Below are 19637 nucleotides of genomic sequence, written 5' to 3' on the forward strand. Positions count from 1 at the left end.
CAGAGGACTTGCTCTTTATTGAGGCTTGTGCACAGATTTCCCGGTGACAAAATGAGAGAGTGACTTGAAGTATCCGCGTTTTATCAGCAGGTCCATGCAGCTGCTGTACTTCCAGGCAAAAGGCAGCGTGAACTGGAAGGGAAACCCTGAGGTCAGCATCCCGCTGCAGGCAGGCGTGGCGGGGAGCTTGTGGAGAAGGGCCCCTTGGGCTTTTGCTCGGACAGGAGGCCCAGGCTGGGCCCCTGCGTAAGAGGCAGCCGAGCGGGCTGTGTCCCCAGCACCCCCAGGGCACCCCCAGTATGCCAGGCTCTCCTCCTTAGGAGAAGACGGAGAGGGGGGAGACTGCAGGGGGGAAAGGCATGAGAAGGAAGACGGATATATGGGGCTCAACAACTCAGAGGGTCCCACGCTGCAGGCCAGGGCCAAGGTGGGCCCGGGTCTGAAAAGGCGGGAGGCCACTCCTAGCTCACTAGGAAGCCCTTGGGCCAGCAGCCCCCCCGCCCCCGCGAACAGCAGTGACCCGGTCGCTGGGACTCACTTCCACCCACTTCAGTAGCTTCTCGCCAGCGTGGCTGTCGGCCTTGAAGGGCCCTGCATCCAGCAGGTCAGCCACAAACTCCCTGGCCGTGATCTGCAGGCTCTGCAAGACAGGAGGCCACTCGAGCAGAGCCCTCCAGAGCCAGCCCCGGAAGAGCCGCCTGGCCAGGCTCGCCTACTTGGCTTTCTGGGAGCCGTGAGGGGCCACCACGGGGCCCTGCGAGGGTGTTGAGGGGACAGGCCAGCCCACGGGAGAGCGGGAGACCCCCAGCAGAGGCAGCCCAGTGGAGCAGGCAAGATGGCGGGAGGGAGGGAGGGCAAGGCACCATGGCTGGGCAGCAGCAGACGTGGAGGTGGGCCTCCCCTCCTCCGCGGGAGGGCCAGAGCTGGGCTTCTTGCCCGGCCCAGTCATACAAGGGCCCACTGCAGTGCTGGGCCAGAGGGGGCGAGGGCTCCCCCCCCGCCATGCCCGAGGCCTCCAGGAGCCCCGGAGGGCCACGGCCGCTTACCCACAGCCTCTGCACGAGAAGCTCCACTCTGGCTGTGGTCTCCTTGGGGTCCTTCTGCCGCCTGGAGTCCAAGATGACATCCGTGAGGAAGCGGTGGCACTTCCGGGCATAGAAGATCTCCTCTTGGGACAACGGGAAGCTCAGGAAGACAATCTCTGCGGGCACAAGCAAGAGCCGCCGGGGGGTGTTGGGGGGCTGCTGCGGGCCAAAGAGCCCGACGGCACCCGCCCCCCCTCGGCTCCCTGCACTGCACCGGACCCTCCTCTCGGCCTGGTGACCCACACCCCCCGCCTCTCGGGCCCTGCAGCAGCTCACTCCGTCTGAGCCCAGCCTCCATACTCTGTAGACCCCTAAGAATGTGGGGGCAGGTCTGTTTGGCGGGGGGCGGGGAGAGAAAACCAGCAGGAGGGTGCTGGCAGCCCCACCACCAGTCAGCTGGTGGGATCCAGACCGGCTTCCAGGTTCAGGTTCTGCAATGGCGTTTGCTTGGGGATTCTGGGAGTTGTAGTCCACGCCACGTGGGAATCCCTGGCTGGGTGCCCAGAATATTCAATCTCCCCCTTGGAGCTTCCTGATATCTCCTTCCACGCCCAACTGCATACAGAGCCAGAAGGCGGAGGCTACCTTTGGCTGCTGCTGGTGGGGCAGGACCAGTGGCCAGCTTGACCTCTTCCAGACGGGTGCTGTAGAGGATGCTGTCTCCGTGAGAGGTGCAGGAGCCATCACAGGCCACAACGGGAGGGTGTTCGACTTTAAGGATCAGCCCAACGTTGTCCGGTGGCTCCGCCGGGATGGCCCTGGCTTGCCCAGGGCATGTCCCTGGAGACCAATGTGTCGGATTAAAGCACTGACAGTCAATGCCCGTCTAAAGAGGATGGGATTCTTAAAGTACTAGAACTGGCAGAAATGGCGAAATCAACATCACTACTAAGAAATAAATTTGAAGAATTTAAAAAAGAATGGGACCCTCTTCTTGTCTATTTAAAAATACATCACAAAATGGACTTTTGTCAGGCTTTTGTGGGCTAACAACAAATGTTTCAAAAACACCCCAAAGTTGTTTTCTATATGAATTACTGGGGAGAGAATGTTTAATCTATAGGCAAGATCCAGTTATTGTTAACAACACTTGTTCCAGTGATGAGATGGAAGTCTTATCGTGTGTGTTTGTATCATTTGTGTTTGTCCTTTTGTGTTGTGAAAATTGAATAAAAAGTATAAGACGAAAAGAATTAAAGCACCACGTGGCATTAAGAGGGCAATGCCTGTATTAGCGCAGAAGAGGAGTTAGCAGGATTTTGCGTCCTTATTTGCATCTGGCACCTCCTACTTTAGGAAGAGAAACCAGACCCAAGGTGCAGAGTGGACGCAGCAACACTTGCAACACATTTGGGATGTGCCCTGCAGCCCAAGCTGCCCAGGGGAAGCCACGGCCGCACGAGGGTCAGAGCTCCAGGGCCATTCCCAGATGGCAGGCTGAACTGCGGGATCACACGGCGCATCATGAGCCGCATTCCTGGGGGTCTTCTTCGCATAGGGCTGCTGTGATGCTCCACTCGTGGACCGTTCTGGGTCCTTCTCAGGTCCCTTCTGCCCAATGGCTTTCTAAAGTTGGCAGGATGCTGCACCTCCCTTCCCCCTGCCCCCACCGTGCATGCATGGTGTGTGCTTCTAAAAACGTCCATTTTAATGAATAAAAAACATTACACACAGAGAGACGCACACATATGTTTTAGGACGTCTTCTTCAAGGCTACCGCTGACAAGCAACATCAACACCCAGACAGAAACACACATACACCCCGTTAACAGAAAGCCTGCGTTTAAAATGGTGCTCTTCTCCCAGGTCTTTTGACTCTGAAATTTGCATTGGTGTCAATGGATCCGTTTTTATTTCTCTTTTATATTATTTATTTTATTGCATTTTATTTCAGTCTCAACTTCCACAAGACCACCTACTCGGCAAGCCAATCATCTGCTCCCTCTTCTGGCAGTTGGTGTTTCATAAGATCACCCAGCAAATAAATTTAACCCCCCCCCCAAAAAAAAACCCCACCTACAAGGCTTTAGGAAAAGTTGCTCTATCACTCTAGTCCCTCCATACATCTCAGAAGAAACATCGGGGTACTTTGAAGTCTCCCTAAAAGTCACATTAAAAGTGGAACTTTTTAGCACGGGCATAATTCAGGCTAGGCTCTAATGTGCAGGGAAAACCCCGAATTGTGCATAGAGTGCACCTTGACCTCTTGCAAGGACTTCGAGGTAAATCCCTCGATGTGTGCACTCACACCCACCACTTCCAGGGTAAAGGTCAGGTGTGCCGCCGAGTCGGTGTCGACTTCTGGTGGCCACAGAGCCCTGTGGTTGTCTAAATCTGCCACCTGGGACGGCCCAGGGCTTTGCCAAGGTGCAGTCAACGTACCCCTGGGGCTCTTTCCTTCTCCACGCGGAGCCACCCCCCAGACCCCTGCTTCTGCCTGCCTGTGGACAAGCAGCACCAAGACACCGATGCAACGGACTTGGCTGGCAGCACTTCCAAGCGGCTCACTCACCTTCTTCTTTCTGGCCACGCAGCTCCCTGGCGGCAAAGCCTCCCCCTCTTGGAGGGCCCTCTTCCAAGGTGCCAGCCTTGGCCAGCCACCCTCTGGCAGCCGGGATGCCCAGCGTGGGCTGGCCAGCTTTTGCCAGACTTCCTGGCCCTCTGGATGCAGCATGGATCACGAGGCCGGTCCCCGAGTGCTCAGAACAGGTGACCCCAAAGCAAGGGGCTGCCGGCGGCTTGCAGGAGGCCTTCCTGTCGCCAGGCTCTCCGTCTGTGCTGCTGCCGCCCCTGGATGCTGCCGAGGGCTTCTGGCCTTCGTGGCGCTTGCTGTTCACCATGTCCCATCCCTGCACCAGGGAAATGAGCTTCTGGATGGGGGTGTCTCTGCTTTCGGGCTTCTTGGGCAAGTGGCCTTTGGCGACTCGCTTTCTGGGAGGACTTTCTGGCTGTTTGTAGCAGCAGGCATTTCCCCACCCTTCGGTGGATGGATTAGACCCTTCCCAGCTGTTTCTGCGCTTGGCTGCCTTGCTGGGGGAGATACGGGTGTACTTCTCATTCTCGCGGCCGCTCCCTTCCACCGCCTGCGCCTCTCTGCTTACGGTCCAGTTACTGGCACATGGCTTGAAATCTATGGCAAGATAGGAGTGCTCCAAAACAGAGAAGAAAGCGTTCCCGTTACAAACGTCAACACTCCACTACGAAATGACATCCCAGACTTCCCCCAAGGAACTCCTAGAATTGCAGGTTGGGTTAGGGTGGCAAGAAGGCGGCCTTGCTGGCGATCTCCAGACTCCCGCCAGGGACTGCAGGCGGAAAACTGGGACAGATCCGACACGGGGGGGGGCACACGGCGGCTGGTGCCTGCGGCAAACCCTGTGCCCACCGGGAGGGCCCGCCCGGCGAGCTGCATCTCCACCCTGCTGCTGCTGCGAAGCCTGGCGACCGTCCCGCCTGCGCTGGTGCTTCTGCCCTTCCACGCCGCACCACTTCCATCCCCTCCCTCCCTCCCTATCCAAGTCCAATGGACGCGGTGGATGACGTGTGAACCTGCTGCAGTGTGCCTGCCTCAGAAACCAGAAGGCATTTGTCTCGCTAGGAGGGCCAGCAGACCCCAGCCCAGGAGTCAGGCTTCCCTGGACTGGTCCACTTCCGGCAGCAGGAGCGTGTCGGGGGACGGGGCACGTGCTGTCTGACGGAATGCTCCCCTGGCAAAGAAACCGAGCGTCTTTGCAAGGCACTTCATTCGCGGGGGGACAGTCCATGGTGCGCACACACCTGCTGCAACCTGTAGCAAGTAGCACTGTGGCCAGGAAAAGTGCCCTCCTGTGATTCTGCTGCTTGTAGCAAGGGGCCCTAACCCTAACTCTTCAGGTATTTCCTGTGCAGAGTCAGAATCTCTTCCTTTCCTCTTAGAGAGCAGATGGAAACATTTCTCGCCCCCTACCTAGTCATTATGTAGTTCTATAGAGGAGGATTAGGGCTCTCCTTTCCAAAGTGTAAGTAAAGTAAAGTGTGCCGTCGAGTCGGTGTCGACTCCTGGTGACCACAGAGACCTGTGATTGTCTTGGGTAGAATACAGGAGGGCCTGGCCATTGCCATCTCTCGCACAGTCTGAGATGATGCCCACTGCTGCCTGATATATATAGTCTGGGAAACATCCCAGCGGGGACTCAAACCGGGAACCTCTGGCTTGCCAGTCAAGCCATTTTCCTCTGTGCCATTCCGTGGCTCATCCAAAGTGTACTTCACCAATAAGTCTACTTAGTATTTCGTTCCACAAGAATCTCCCGGTGTCTTCTCTAAATTGCTGCACAACTAAACTCTGCAAACTACTCTGTAACTGGAGTGGGGAGTTTCTTTAGGGCTCTGCTAATTAACTGGGGGATAAAAAGGACAACCCGCAACAAGACACAGAGAGAGAGAGAGCGAGAGAGAGAGAGCAGACCCCCCCACTGGGCCATGAAGTTGACTGGGTGACCTGGGGCCAGCGACCAACCCCCCTCCCTCACAAATGCTGCCATGGAAATTCACTGGAGAAAGGGGTGGGATGCCCAAGGGGGTAAGCAGATGGTGGACTGTGGCAACCTTACCTCTCGAGGGTCTTCACTGGATTCTTGTTCTTTCTCCAGTGCTGTAGTTTTAAGACTTCTGAACAGAAAAGCTTCACTGTGAGTTTCCTGTTGTTTTACCCATAACCTGCGAAGCAAAAATGGCACATCCAGATTTCAACAACATGCTTTGACAAGAAACAGGGCGCTCCAGAGGGTCTTCTGCCCCTGCCCCTCAGAATCTCGCTTCCTATTAAGAGGTCAAAACAGGAGAGGGGGGAAGATGGCGGAAATCAAGAACTCTCTCCAGCTCCGCCATCAAAGCCCCAGACTTCTACCACAGAGGCATTGGCCCCCCGCCCAGCCTCGGAGGTGGGCTTCAGCAAGCGCTTCTCTCTCTCCGCCCACCCTCTGCAGGATGGGGGTCATCATCCTGATCACAAAGTTCTGGGGCTGTTTAAGAATTATGGGCCTGGGCTGGGGTATCTGCGAAGCCTCCTGGACACTCTGGTGCTCGCTCCAAATATGTGCCGTCATCCTCATCCTCACCACCATCTCGGGAGGCACCAGCTGCCCCTCCCGCCCCCGGCTTGAGGCCGGCCATTCGGCCTCCTCATGATGCTGAGCTTTGAAGGCATGCAGAGGCCAGCGGCTTCCTTGCCGCTCTGATCCTGCGCCCGCCGGCCGTTCTGCTCCCTCTGCAGTACTCCCGATGGGCATGTGGCTAGAAATCAAGAGTCAGGAGCATAAAATGGAGAGAACCTCTCTGTCTGTACCTGTACGTCTCATACTGACAAAGGGCCTCCATGAGGGAAGGGATCTGGTACTCGGTCACTTCCTGGCACAGCAGCGGCCACTCTCTGTCCATGGGAAAGAAATTCAAGGCATGTTTCTCCCAATCGGACGCAGCAGCATTGCAACTCTGTGAGGGCTAAACTTGGTGGTGTATTTGTGAACAAAGCCACCATTGACAAAGACAGTGGTGCTCTCTGAGCCCAAGAAGACTCGTCCTGGTAGCACTGGCCACGAGAAGTCGTAGAGATCCTAGACTGATCCCACCAAAGCCCACAGGAACCATTAATCTGTTGTGACCTCAGCCAATGCAACTCAGGAAAGAGCTCGTGATTCCAAGAGCTGACTGGGAGTCAAGGATGTTTTTCTCTTTCGTAAAGGGCAACACAACACAGAACTAAACTCCTCCTTTGACAGTGTCACAGAACACAGCCCAGGGTCATAGATTCACTTACTTAAATTCAGACGGCAGGAACAGCTTGTCCAGCCTGAGGAAGTTGAGGATGTGTCGGAACATTTGTCCATCTCCGTTGATGAGGAGACTCTGACCGTAAGCAATCCAAGATACCTTATTATAATTTGACAGGAGCTCCGGAACCTGGTAAAGAAACAAAACACACGCAAGACCTATTGCAAGAGTAAGAAGCATAGCATTGTTTGAGGAGAGAGTTCCTCTTTCAAACTGGCTCGCTCTCACCCCAGTGAAACAACTCTTCTAGCAAAGGCAGGGTTGCCGCGCCCCCTGGAATTCCAGGTTTCACCCGGATTTCAAGTTCCTCACCTAGATTGTTTAGCCCACCCGGATTTGCCTGGATTCCAGTTTTCATTTTTTTTTTAAAGCTAAGCTCTAGCCCTTGTAGAAGCAGAGTTATGGAGCAAAACGTGCAGTCACTATTCTCCTCAACCACAGGACTTGGATTAAGAGAGGAAGAGCCCAGCAGGATTCACTTTCCCAAGTACAGGAACCCCCTGAGGAATGTGGCCTTGTTTGTTATCAGCAGGGGATCTCTATAGGCCAGTTGGGAGGATGGCTTGCTTTTGATGTGAATCACTACCTTCCTACCAGGCTGTGTTTTACATTCAATGCATGCCTACTTAGAAGTAAGCACCGTTTAATCAGATCTTCTCTCAAAAAAGTGTGTACCGAATTGCAGCCTTAATTAAAAAGCGGTGTATTTCTTTGTTCTATTGCTGCTGTTAATAGGTCAAGTGAAATGGTCAGGCAAAGATATCTTCCGTAACGATTGTTGGTAGATATCCAGAAAAGATAAGTCAACTGGAAAGCACAGCTGCTAATTAGCATATGCAAACCATTTGCAAACTAGGCACCTGGACTTGGAGAGCCAGAATATAGCAACCCTAAGCAAAGGAGAACTGACTTTCAAGCAATGGTTCCTCTCATGGCAGATGGACCACAGCCCCAGAACCAGACCTGAATGGGGGCAATCGGGTTACTGATGTCGATACTGCCGTTGCCTCCAGCGGTGCCCCCCAAACCGCTGGTGCTGTGATCGCAAGGTCAGTGTCAGTGGCTGCCACGCTGGTCTCAAAGGGTAAGAGAGGCAGAGCAGGATGGCTGCTGGTGGGCCAATTTCAGCTGGTGTCAGAAGAGGCGAGCTGGTAATGGTGGAGGACAGACATCTGCAGTAGCTGCTCAGGGCTCTGAGACAGAAGAACCCAGGCACGAAGCTGCTCTCCGCCATGCACACAGCAGCTCGGGCTGCACTCTTGGCCCACCTGATGCCTGCTCAAGTCACCCTGCTGTTTAAGGGGACGTGGTCTTCCCTATGAGCCCCATCGCCCACTGAGATCATCCAGACAGTGGCGATGCCAGGGAGCAGAGGCATGGGTTCTCTCCTGTCCCCGGCAGCCCCACCGTGGGCACACCGGGCGGGCCAGTGACACCCCTGGCGTGTGATGCCACGCGCATGTGGGTGTGGCCCAATCGCCAGAGGGCCCACGCAGGCCTCCGGAGTTCATTCCCAGTCAGGGCTGGCAGGCTGGGTGCATTGATTTCCCTTCCTGTCCCTCGCTGGAGAGAGAGGAGGGAAAGAAATGCAGCCAGGAGGACTCATGTGGGTTCCCTGGAGACCCAACCACCTGTGGGTGATGTCATGTGCAAAAGGGGGGGGGGCGATCGCCGGAGGGTCCCCGCAAGCCCTCCGGAGCTCATTCCCAGCCAGCGTTGGCTGGGTGGGAGCATTGATTGCCCCCCTCCCTCCCCAGCAGCCCTGCTGTGCCTTGTGGCCCTCTTCTTCGGACCCGACCACTCAGTGGTGGCTCTCTGAATCGTCTGGTGGCTGCTGAGAGATGGGCCTTCTCTGTTGCTGCCCCGAGACTCTGGAATGTGCTCCCTGTGGAGATAAGAGCCTCCCCATCTCTGACAACTTTTTAAAAGTCTGAGATGCTGTACAAATAGAATGTGCCACCTAATGGTGCAGCAGGGAAGGAGCTTGCCTAGGGAGCAAGAGGTTGCTGGTTCGAATCCCCGCTGGTCTGTTTCCCAGACTTATGGGGAACACGTACATTGGGCAGCAGCGCTCTAGGAAGATGCTGAAAGGCACCATCTCATACTGCGCGGGAGGAGGCCATGGTCAGCCCCTCCTGCATTCTACCAAAGACAAGCACAGAGCTCCGTGGGCGCCAGGAGTCAACACCGACTCGAGGGCACTAATTTACTTTACTTTACAGATTGATTGATTGGATGAATGAATGAATGAAAGAAACTAAACCAAATTTAAAAGCAATGTTTGCGTTGGGGGCACAGGCCTTGGCAACATCCTTGCCATATCAGTCTGTCCCAGGAGTCCCGTCCTGTTGTGAACCACGCCTGGTTTCGCACTTGTTGGGGTCGGGGGGGGGGTCCCCAACAGTCCTCTCCTCCTCTTCATACTCATGTTTATATTTGCAATGAGGGCAACGAAGCCTGAAGCCTGATCATAAGGGAACACAAAGCAGCTATTCTGACAACGGCAGATTTTGAGCAGAGCTTCTAACGAAAATATTCACAATGTTTGAGTATATTAAATGATAGATGCAATGCAAAAGGCCAGAAGGAGAACTCCAGTGCACAGTTTCTGATGCACCCCTGGCTGAAAGCAGCCCCGTGGCATCGGACAAGCAGCTCCCCAAAGCACCTTGGGGGCACTTGGGAGGCAGCCTCCGATGCTGTAAGCAGAGCACTGCAGAAGCCACAGCATGCAAGCAGGAGGAGAGCTCACACAGGAGTCCTGTCCAGGGATGCCCAGCCCTCCAGGCTGGATGTGCAGTTAGCAAAGGCTCAGTTTCTTCATTCAGCATAATCACGTGGAAACACTTTTCTTGGGCTGTACCATTCTAGGCTGCAAGTGAGCGCTTGTGTGTCTGAATGCTCCCCTGTGCAAAACACAGAAGACTAGCGCTGCCAGGGACAAGAATTCAGCCCAGCTCTTCCCCTGATGATGCTGGTTTTCTGAAGGCTAGCAGAATGTATCGTGTGGCCCACAGTGACATTCTACGTGGTCAGCAAAACTATGGGGTACTGCTCTCTTAGAACATTTGTTCATTTTGTTGTTATTTGCCCTATGATTTTTCTAAACGCATTTTTGAAAATTGCCACCAAGTTCAATGTGATCATACTTACGAATTGTACCTTTAATAATGTTTGCAAGTAAGTTGCGTACCAGTGGCTTCCTACGTACACTTTGACAATATGGTGGCGGGGAAAGGCCATGACTTCTGCTGCCCAGTCCGCATCTAAAAGAAACAATCCAAGAGTATACAGAAGGGGCTTTGCAAGGTATGGAGACCTCTGGGCTCCTGGGGAAACGTGGCTGCAACGGAGCCACACAATCCCTAGCGGCGGCTGCTGCTCAGAACTCTTGGATGGCGCCGTTTTGCCCAGTGCAAAGAGCAGCAGAGGATTCTGCAGAATTTGCCCTGAGCGGCCAAGCGCTCTTCGGCACACGGGCTCTGCTTCTTTCTCGTCCTCTCCTTGGGGCTTTGCACGGTTCCTCTCCGCGCAGGGCAGCCCCCATTCTCAGGAGGACGCCAGCCCATACAGGGACTCCCGCAGGGCCAGCCTGAAGCACATCTGTGCACACGCCCCCAGGCGAGAGGACAGGCTCCACTGCGCCTCAGCCTTCGAGAGAACGGTGCTTGCCAGTTCTGGATCCCGTCTGGGCTGAGCTCCGTGTGTGGCGCGGCATGTGCAGCAAGGCTGTGGGGCCACAATCCGAGATGGCGGCAGGCTGGGGGCGGGGAGGAGAGGGAGGGTGGCAGTCCGGCAAGCGGACGGATCCTTGACAGGTCCCTAGAACGGCCTTTTTGAAATGGGACTGAGGGGCCATGAGGCTGCTTTGAGAGGCCTGCAGGAAAGCTCAGCCATCACTGTTCGAATAGTTCGCTGCTGCTGAATGCTTAGCGTTGGAAACTCTGACCCCTCCTCGTCCGTCTCTCTCTCTCTCTCTCCAGTTAAAAAGAGAATTGGGCATTGCCAGAAACTCAAGCAGCTGCTGACTGACCAAGATGGGCATATGCCTGTAGAGATAGAGCGCCTGCAGGGAGGCCTCCCTTTCACTTGGTGTGACGTTTCCAAGCCAGGGATATGGGAGTATTCTGACCAGACAGGACCTGTCTCCGTATCTGTCTGGCAGAGCTGAACCACCAGTGGCTCAGATGGGCAGTGTCCCTCCTTACTCTTCAGCCTTGTTTGTTACTCCAAGGAGAACTCCCCCCCCCCCGCCACCTCTGCTAAGTGCAGGGCTCAAACAGGGGAGGGCTGGCTTACCTGTCCCCGCAGCGGCAGCAGCAGCAGCAGCATCGGTGGCTGTCTTTTGCTTCAGGTATGTTTTTAAAGCCTCCTTCATTGGCTCGTATATGATATCCATTTGATCCAAATAGGCACAGAGTTCCGGGAGCTCAGACATATTTCGTATGAGGGGCAGTTTACAAGTTCCTAACCAATTCCTTTGCATACAAAGAGAAAACAATGTACAAAAGAGCCATCGATTACTCCCACTCTTCTGAGGTACCCTCTCTTGAAGTCATCATTCGGTAACGTGCCTGGTTTGTGCCCCCGCCCCCTGCCGTTCATTCTGTTCTGGGCTGACGTGAGTCAACGTCATGCCTTTGGATACAAGACCTTTGCCTTGTCCCTCAACAGACCAGGCCCGGGAGCTCTTCATTAGACTGCAAGCACGGAAAAGAGTCGCCCTCTGCCTAGCAAGTCCAGCCAGGCACATGTGTGGGCAAATACCTTTGACCAAGCCAGGCTCACGCCCTCCTTCTTTGGGAGCCACCAGGGGTTCCATGGCTCAAGAAGCTTCGTGCCTGTGAAGTCATCCCATGTCAGGGGACTTGTGAGCAAATGGGCCCCTGGAGATGATGCCTGCATCCCGCACACACGCATGGCGGCTTCCAAAGGCTTGAGCTGGGCTCCTCCTGGGCACGGCCGGCCGGACTCCCCAGCTGCCACGGTTCCCTTTGGCGCCATTCCCTGATGGGCCTGCTCGGAGTGTGCCTTGCTCAGCCAGGCCTCACTGGTGTGTGTGTGTGTGGGGGGGGGGCGCACTCGTGGTCAGACCCGCCACACGTGGGCTTGGCAGGGTGCTGCTGCTGCCGCCGCCGCCGCACACCAGGGCATGGGAGTGCCAGCAACCCCCCGGGAGGGGGCTTGGTTTGGCAAGCAGCACCAAGCCAGGCAGGACCCCTTGTCAGGAACCGGGCCCAAGGCTAGCAACGGGAGCAACATGCCCGCGTGGCTGCTGAGGATCGAGGTGTGCCAGTCCCGGAAAGCTACTCTGCTCGTGTACAGTGTGCAGCGCTTTCCTGCTCCTCAGAAACGCTCCTTCAGCAAACGGGTGCCGAGGAGGGGCTGGGCCCCCTACAAGCCAGACGTGACACTCCAGCACTGCATGGCGCCTGCTAGCTAGCCAAGCACAGGCATGTCTCCATGGGGGGAGTCCGTGCCATGGCGGGAGAATCGGAAGCTGGCTGTCTCCAGGGCCAGAGGAGAGGGTGAATGGCAAGTCCCCTGTGAAAGCTGCTTCTCCGTTACTACTGCGGCAGCCGCAGCCTCAGATTAATGCGACGCGGGACCCTTGGTTTCACGTCAAGAGTCGGAAGCACCGCAGGGAGCCCCTCTTCCGTAGGACCCTCTCCCATCCTTGGGCCACCCAGTGAGGTCCAATTTTAGATACTTCCTCCATCAGAAACTAGGCTGGTGTCTGCAAGGTGCAGGGCCTGTTCTGTGGTGGCCCCTTCACTGTGGAAGGCTCTCTCCAGTGTGAGGACCACCTGCACGTGGGCATCCAGGGGGGTGGGGGGCAAGAGGGGGTAATTGCCCCCTGGATTGAGACAGCTCCTATTGAATTCAATGGGGCATACTCCCAGGGAGGGGGTGTATAGGACTGCTGGCTTTGCCACCCACCCCTGGACAAAGTTCTGCAGATGCTCAAGCACCTGCATCTCTTCTGGTCCTTCTGATTGTGCCAGGTTTGTTTTTCATGCCATGCTTTATTTTGTTGCTATTGCAATAGATTTTGCTGCTTTAAAAAGAAGAAGAGTGTGAACTGTTTTCATGATGTTAATTAATTTAAAAGTTTCTGAATGTCCAAAGTGTGCTGCTTTGGGGGCTCCTTGCCACAGAGCTGCACAAAACTGTAACAAGGAAAGGAAAGGGCCTTGGATCAGAAGAGGAGTGGGAGGAGATTCCGCCGCCACTCGGACTAGCTCCAGCGTTGGGACTGGCGTTTAAGATTCTGCCGCCGCCCGCCGGGAGTCTCCCCAGGGCCTCTTCCGGCACCATTGCTCTTTGATCGGCTTGGAAGAGCAGCAGCTCCCTTCTGGGGGAACTGGCCTGGGCTGTCTTGCCGATGCAGGTGGCATTCAGTTGGGCTCAATGCTCACAGGCTGTCTGGGCGTCTCTGTTTCCCTGGCTGCAGTTGCGAAAGGAGAACCGCGTCTGTCTTGGGAAGAAGAGCCTTTGGCAACGACTCCTCTCTGGGGCCAGCAGTCAACTCACAGGGCCAAAGGAGCAGCGGACTCCGAGGCGGGAGGTGTCGGGCTCGGAGCCTGCAGCAGGCCCTGACCCTGCAGCACAGCAGGCTGGGGCACCCACTGCCCCCCAAGTCTGGCCCCAGAGGGGACGCGGGAGAGGAAGCCGGCCGCCGTGCCCGCAGCAGGCAAGAGCTGCGCGTCTGGCCTGAGCCCTTTCCAAGCGGGCAGGTCGGGCTGTTCTCTGCTCTGACTCAGTCACTGAGTGACGAGCCGACCCAGTGGCTGCTCCCCCAGCGCTTGGCCACAGGCCGGCCTTGCTTCTCTGCCCCCTTTGCCAGCTGTGCCAGGACTTGACCACCCTGTGACTTGGCAGGAGTTGGGCTGGGAAGGGAGGCAGATCCAGGTGGTCCTGGCAAAGGGACAGCCTGCGTGGAGGCCAGGGGTGTAGCCAGCGCTCTCTGTCCTCCGCTCATTGGCTCATTTAGGTTCTTCTACAACACGTCAGCACCCAGGATGACACTCCTTGGGGCTGCCTCTTGCAAGCTCACTGGAGGGCACCTTCTCTGGACAGGAAGGGGTCTCCCCACCCCCACCCCCACCCCGTGCTCTAATACTCGGAGCAGGAGGGCTACCCAGAGGACCTGCTAAGCCCTGCCTACTACTGGGCAGAGAGGCACCCTGGAAGGTGGTGGCGCCTGCCTCGCTTCCAGCCCCAGCCCAGCCTCCCTCCCAGTGGCTGCTGCTGCTTCTTTTTAGATTGTGAGACCTTTGGAGAATGGGAACCATCTTGTTTTGTTTTCCATGTAAACTGCTTTTTTTGGTGGTTGTGGTTTTTGAAAAGTGCTATGAAAATGCTTCATAATTATAGCAACAATAATGACTACAGAAGGAGAGCTTTCCCTTCTGTATTCAGACAAAGCTCTTTCCAGAAAACAGTGCTAAAGACATACATGACATGTTGGAAGAGGACTCCATTCCCGGAGATATGGAGCTTGTTCCCGTCCAGGGTGCCCTCCAGGTGAAGCTGCCCCAAAGCGGAATCGGGGTATTTAACTAAGAGGCCCAGCACCATTGGGTACAGGGGCAGGCCTGTGGCTGCCACCAGCGGAGCATTCGGCGGTGGCCGCGGCTGCTTTGGGACTGTGCTCTTCACCGGACTCTGCAGATCAGTGGTCATAGCCGAGTAGACCCCTGCGGGGGGGAAAGGCAGACATGAGTCGTCATCAAGAACCACTTTGGAATTCTGGTTATAGTTCCCTCCATCTTCGTTTAATCCACAGAAAGATCCCACAGCCCACATGGTTCAGTTTTCAACCCCACCCGGTCGCTTCAAGGTGGTCACAATGTGTTGGAGATGAACTCCCAGTGCATCGACCTTTTGCACCAGCTGTCCTAATGACCACGAGGGGCACTGGGAGTAGAGAGAGTGAGTCAGGGTCTCCCTCTCTGTCCCTACACTAAGACCCCTGAACTGACTCTGCAGCACTTCCTGTGCTGAGTCACAATCCTTCCTTTCCTCCTAGAGAGCAGATGGAAACATCTCTCTCTCTGTCTCTCTCCTTACCTATCCACTATGTAGTCCTTTAGATTAGAGATAGGTCTTTCCTGTCTAAGTGTATTTAACCAATAAATGTTTAGTGTTTAGTCCTACAAGGATCTCCATGCCTTTTCTCTAAATAGCTGCAATATCTAAACCATCCTCTGCGACCTACTCTGTAACTGGAGTGTGTGCTTATATTCCTTAGTGCTCTGCTGTTTTACCTATTGTGGGTAAAAATCAACAACCTCTAACACAATGTGCTTAGAACGAGAGCGGGAAGCAGCCTAGCCAGCTGGCCCTGCCAGTGCCCTTCCCTGCAGATAAGGCCTCGCTGTTGTGCACATGGGACATTTCCCGGGGCCCAGAGCAGGCTCAGTCACAGACTGGTCGGGTGGAAGATGGTCTGGTCCCACCCTGAGCCCCAAAGAGGGACTGGGCATCCAACCATTCTGGCAGATTCAGTCTGGTAAGCAGCTGAGCAGGCCACAGGGGGGCTCCCCTGGCAGAGAGCAGAGGCAGTGCCAGGAGGGGCCGTGGCTTCTCGGGGGGGGGGGTTAGGGTTAGGGCACCTCGCTGGAGCCTGGCCTGTGTGGGCCAAGCAAACAAGGCCAGGCCACGGATGGGGAGCAAAGTAGACTTTGATGCTTTGGCATCAACCTCTGGGTTGAAGGACTAGACCAAAAGGTGGACGGGGAAGAAACCAGGACCAAAATGTCTGCTTGATCCGTGTCTTCATTTTAGCCACTTATTTATAAAATGCATGAGCCTTTCTTCTTCAGCTAAGTGCTGAACAATATCAACTGGGAAACAGTGGTCAGTGAGGTCTGGGCAAAAGGCTGATCCTGGCGTCCAGCACAGTAGCAAACCGCCCCCCTCGCCGTCCCCCTCCTGCTCACCTCTGGAGGTCACCTCTAGCAACTGCGGTGCAGGCCACCCTGTGCACCAGCCCTCCAGGCAAGAGGGCACCCCCCCCCCCCAGTATGGCTTCCCTTCAGGAAGGATCCTCCTGCCAGGGCACGTTGGGGTCTCAGCTGCTCCCTCAGAAAAAGAGGCTTGAATTCCAGGCCTCTGGGGAAGAAGCCAGCGTGTTTAAACTGATTAAACCTCCCTTGGGAACACCCTGATGCTGTGAGGACAGGCACCCTAATTGACAGCTAGGCAAAGGCAGGTGTGCTGCACAACAGCAATAGGCCACAACCACTGCCTGAAGGCAACAGTTCCCAGAGCTGGACAAGGACTCCAAACTTGCAAGATTCTCATCCTATGAGGAAGCAGAAATGAAAGGCTCCTATTTCTGTTTGTGCTGCTGGCACACAATAAAAGCATCTTTCTGCTACTAACTTGGCAAAGAAGTCCTTGTAAACATTATTTTGTATACCCCACACACCCTTGGAAAACAAAAAGCGATAGAACCCATGGGGTACAAGCACAAGAATATGGTGCCTCCTTATTACGGATTTAACATGTCCTGTACTGAGAAGATGGGCTTGCTCGGGGTCCCTGGCATCCTCAATATGCTCTTGCACTCGCTTTGCAGCAAGCCAGGGGGATTCACTTCTCCCTGGAAGCCTCTTTATGGCTGATAAAACAGTTGGCCTCCTGTTTGGCCTCAGACAGAGTCCCCAAAGCAGCTCCCTTAACCTGGAGCTGGTTTACACGGAAAAGACGGTGAGAGCCACACCCGGGTTACTCCGATAGCTCTTCAGTGCTTCGGTCAGCTCCGGGATTCCCAGGACGTCAGCTTCAGCTTCCAGAACATCCATGCTGGAGAAGTTGTCAGGCAAAAGAATCTTCTCGGAGCGAAGGAAATTAGCTAGTTTTTAAAAAAACAAAGAACAGAAGCAGAATGGAGCAAGCCACCTCCATTTTGAAATATTCCTCTCAGGCGGTTTCCGTGAGAGCGAACATGATGCTCCCTACACACATTTGCACTGAAGGAGACCCACGGTGACTGTGGTGAGGAACCTGTTGTGGACAGGCAGGGCACACCCTGAACCTGCTGCCACCGAAGCGATGGCCCTAACAAGCACCTGGAGGCTTTTCACGCAGGGCTTTTATTGGGAATCCACTCCTGATTACCAGCCCACACATTCACTGGATTTACCTCGACCTCCCTGCGGGCTATCAGGGACCAGGACAGACAGGACTTTGATGTCCCCCGAATGGAGGCTGCAAATTTTGGCTCAGCCTGAAGTATGTCCGGTTTTTTAAAATCCTCATTTCAGAGGCTTTTGAAAGATAAATGAAGGGGAGTTTGACAGCTGTTCTGGGCATGGTCTGCTCCAAGTGATGTGCAATTGCAAGCACGGCGGGGGTGTTCTTGTAGATTGGTGATACTCTGTTGAGGGAGGGGGCGATTCCTGAGCTAAACACAAGCACAGACTGCAAACTGTGTGTCTTCCTGTGTTTTACTTAGGCTTTAGATATGCAGAATGGAGCCCTTTGTTGTCTAGGCTGATTCCATTAGGGGTGTGTGTTCGTGGGTGTGTGTGTGTGTGTGTGTAAACATTCTGTGACGAAGGCCGTGACTCACAAAGGCCAGGGTTAAGTGTCCCGCTGTTTGACAACTCTTTCTTGCTCTTAACGATTTAAAAAAGAAGCTCTCTTGCCTCTTCCTCTGTGTTGGAGGGAAAACCCGGACCAGGCACAGGGAAAAGCTCTGCCAGGGAGCTGACCGCTCTGGGAACTGTCAAACTAAGTAAACAGCTTGCGAATCACAGCAGATGTGCTCTTTGGAGACTCTGAGGCATGAAGCCACCTGTGGAAAACCGCCTGGGGCAAAGAGGCACATTCCTGCTGCCAGGTGCTACCTCCAGCACAGGGCAGGGCGGCAGGCCAGAGAGCCCCTTCCGGTCCCAGGAAGCCCCAGTCCTCTTCCGTTCAGGAGCAGCGGGGCTTTCTTCTTCACACTCCAGGAGCGACCCCCAGGACTCACTGGCAAGCAGCCTTGTGCTGGTGCCCCCCCCGACCCCCCCCCCCCAAGGCATGGGAAGGCTTTGTGCCTTGCTCTGGGCATGCAGCCCTGGAGCTGCCTCTCGCGCAGGCTCTGAGCCCCACCCCCCCCCGTCGAGCTCCAGGGCGCCCCGCTCTGGCCTGCCTCCGCTGGGCTGCTGACCCTCTGGCTTGGGCAGCCCTGCTCCGCTCCCCAGCCCCCCAAGGACGGGGTCTCCAGGGTCTCAGCCTTCTGCCCTTGGGTTGTCCTTTGGCCAGATACCTGCATCAGTTCCGTCCACGGGCAGCAAAGGGCCAGATCTCCCATGTCCAGATGCGGGGAGCCAACCTGAGGGCGTGGCGGCTCCTTCCTGGCCTGCGTCAATCTGGGCCGCCCGGCTTGGTCAGGGCCCAGGCGTGCAGGAGGCTTGGCGGGACCTCTGTGCTCTTCTGCCCAAAGGCAGACCTGCCCCTCCGCCCTTCAGCCCCCCCCCCCCCCGTGAGCTGGAGGCAGGCGGTGGCTACTGGTCTTCTTCCACTGCCCTGGGAACCCGACAACAGCCCCTTCCCCAAGGAGGCCGCTCACCGATGAAGCGGAACTCGCTGCCTTCACATTCCACCAGCGCTGCGTTGTCGGACAGCCACAGCAAATTGTCATCGTTGACCAGGGAAGGGTGTTTTTCCACCAAGTCCAGAGGCAGGAAGCAGTAGTGCACTTCCTCTTCCGTGTCCAGCAGCGGTGTGTCCATGAGTCCCAAGGGGGCCTTCTCATGCAGGCCTAAGGCACAGGAAGAGAGGCTGTGAGCAGGCGGCCAGATGCCGAGCCTCTCCTGCACTCAGGGGCCAGCTGTGTGGGGTGGAAGCCTGTCTGATGTGGGCCTGGCCTGCGTGGCCCACCCCTCAAGTGGCGCAGGTGTGTGTGGGCAACTGCCTTACCCTTTATTCCTGCATGCACGGAGGTGCAGGTTTGTTTGCAAGGAACAGATGTGCTATTGCCTTCCACAAACGCACCCCAAATGGCAGACACATTAGGGATGTGCACGGAACCGGTGGTTCCGCTGGTCCGAAGGCGGTGGGGGTGCCGCTTGAAGAGCGGGGGAGGGTGCACTTACCCCTCCTGCTGGCGTCCCTTGTTTAGAAAGCTAATCGGGGCGGCAGCGTACCACCGCAGGAGCATAGCGAGACCCCTGGGGGCCCAGGGACAAAATCTTTGTAGGGCCCCCCCCGCACATGTGAAACGCACACCCCCCAAGCCACCACCCCTCGTCTGACGTCAGCTGCAAGGAGTGGGGCAACAAACATCTCCCCACCCCTGCCCCGCCACCGTTGATCTTTGCCCCCATGGTGGTGGCGGGCGCTGTGGCTGGGCCAGGCCAGTCCTATCCAGCGGCATGCCTCTCTCTCTCTCTCTCTCGCTGGCCTGCGCAGTTTGACTCTGGACGCTGCATGCGACTTCCATAGTTGAACTGTGCAGGCGTGCAGTTCAGCGGTCTGGCAAGAAAGAGGCATGCCGGCCAGCTGGAGAAGCCCAGCGCAGCCACACGGGGCCAAAGATAAGCGATGGTGGGGCAAAAGCAGGGGGGTGGTTTGCTTGGGGGCCCCCTGACCCTCTGGGCCCAGGGCCATGTCCCTGCTTATCCCATGGATGCTACGCCCATGAGCCCAGATGCATTTGCTTGTGGCAAAGGACCAGAGAGGGAATGCCCATAATTGACAGGAGGGAAAACGTCCCCCCACCCACCCCACCCCAAAGCAAGGGCA

General features: G+C 55.9%; 1 protein-coding gene across 8 annotated transcripts in view; it reads right to left on the reverse strand.

Moving 5' to 3' along the window:
- The window catches only part of KCTD19 (potassium channel tetramerization domain containing 19), a 23050-nt gene continuing 3413 nt past the window's right edge, over positions 1-19637 (reverse strand). For 4 of the 8 annotated variants that reach the window (XR_008311336.1, XR_008311334.1, XR_008311332.1 and 1 more), the window contains 12 exons: positions 18463-18654; positions 16627-16758; positions 14356-14596; positions 11196-11374; positions 10050-10162; positions 6883-7025; positions 6412-6495; positions 5678-5783; positions 3598-4234; positions 1671-1865; positions 539-1201; positions 1-132 (listed from right to left, as the gene is read on the reverse strand). Coding sequence is in view for 3 of the 8 variants with exons in the window: in XM_053271531.1 (XP_053127506.1) it covers positions 16-132; positions 539-640; positions 1047-1201; positions 1671-1865; positions 3598-4234; positions 5678-5783; positions 6412-6495; positions 6883-7025; positions 10050-10162; positions 11196-11374; positions 14356-14596; positions 16627-16758; positions 18463-18654 (2396 nt within the window). In the remaining 5 variants the exon portion in view is untranslated. The remainder of the gene's footprint in view (positions 133-538; positions 1202-1670; positions 1866-3597; positions 4235-5677; positions 5784-6411; positions 6496-6882; positions 7026-10049; positions 10163-11195; positions 11375-14355; positions 14597-16626; positions 16759-18462; positions 18655-19637) is intronic. The other 4 variants (XM_053271534.1, XM_053271531.1, XR_008311333.1 and 1 more) reach the window with 4 other exon arrangements.

The sequence above is a fragment of the Hemicordylus capensis genome, chromosome 9 (genome assembly GCF_027244095.1).
Source record: "Hemicordylus capensis ecotype Gifberg chromosome 9, rHemCap1.1.pri, whole genome shotgun sequence".
In the NCBI taxonomy this organism is placed as follows: Eukaryota; Metazoa; Chordata; class Lepidosauria; order Squamata; family Cordylidae; genus Hemicordylus; species Hemicordylus capensis.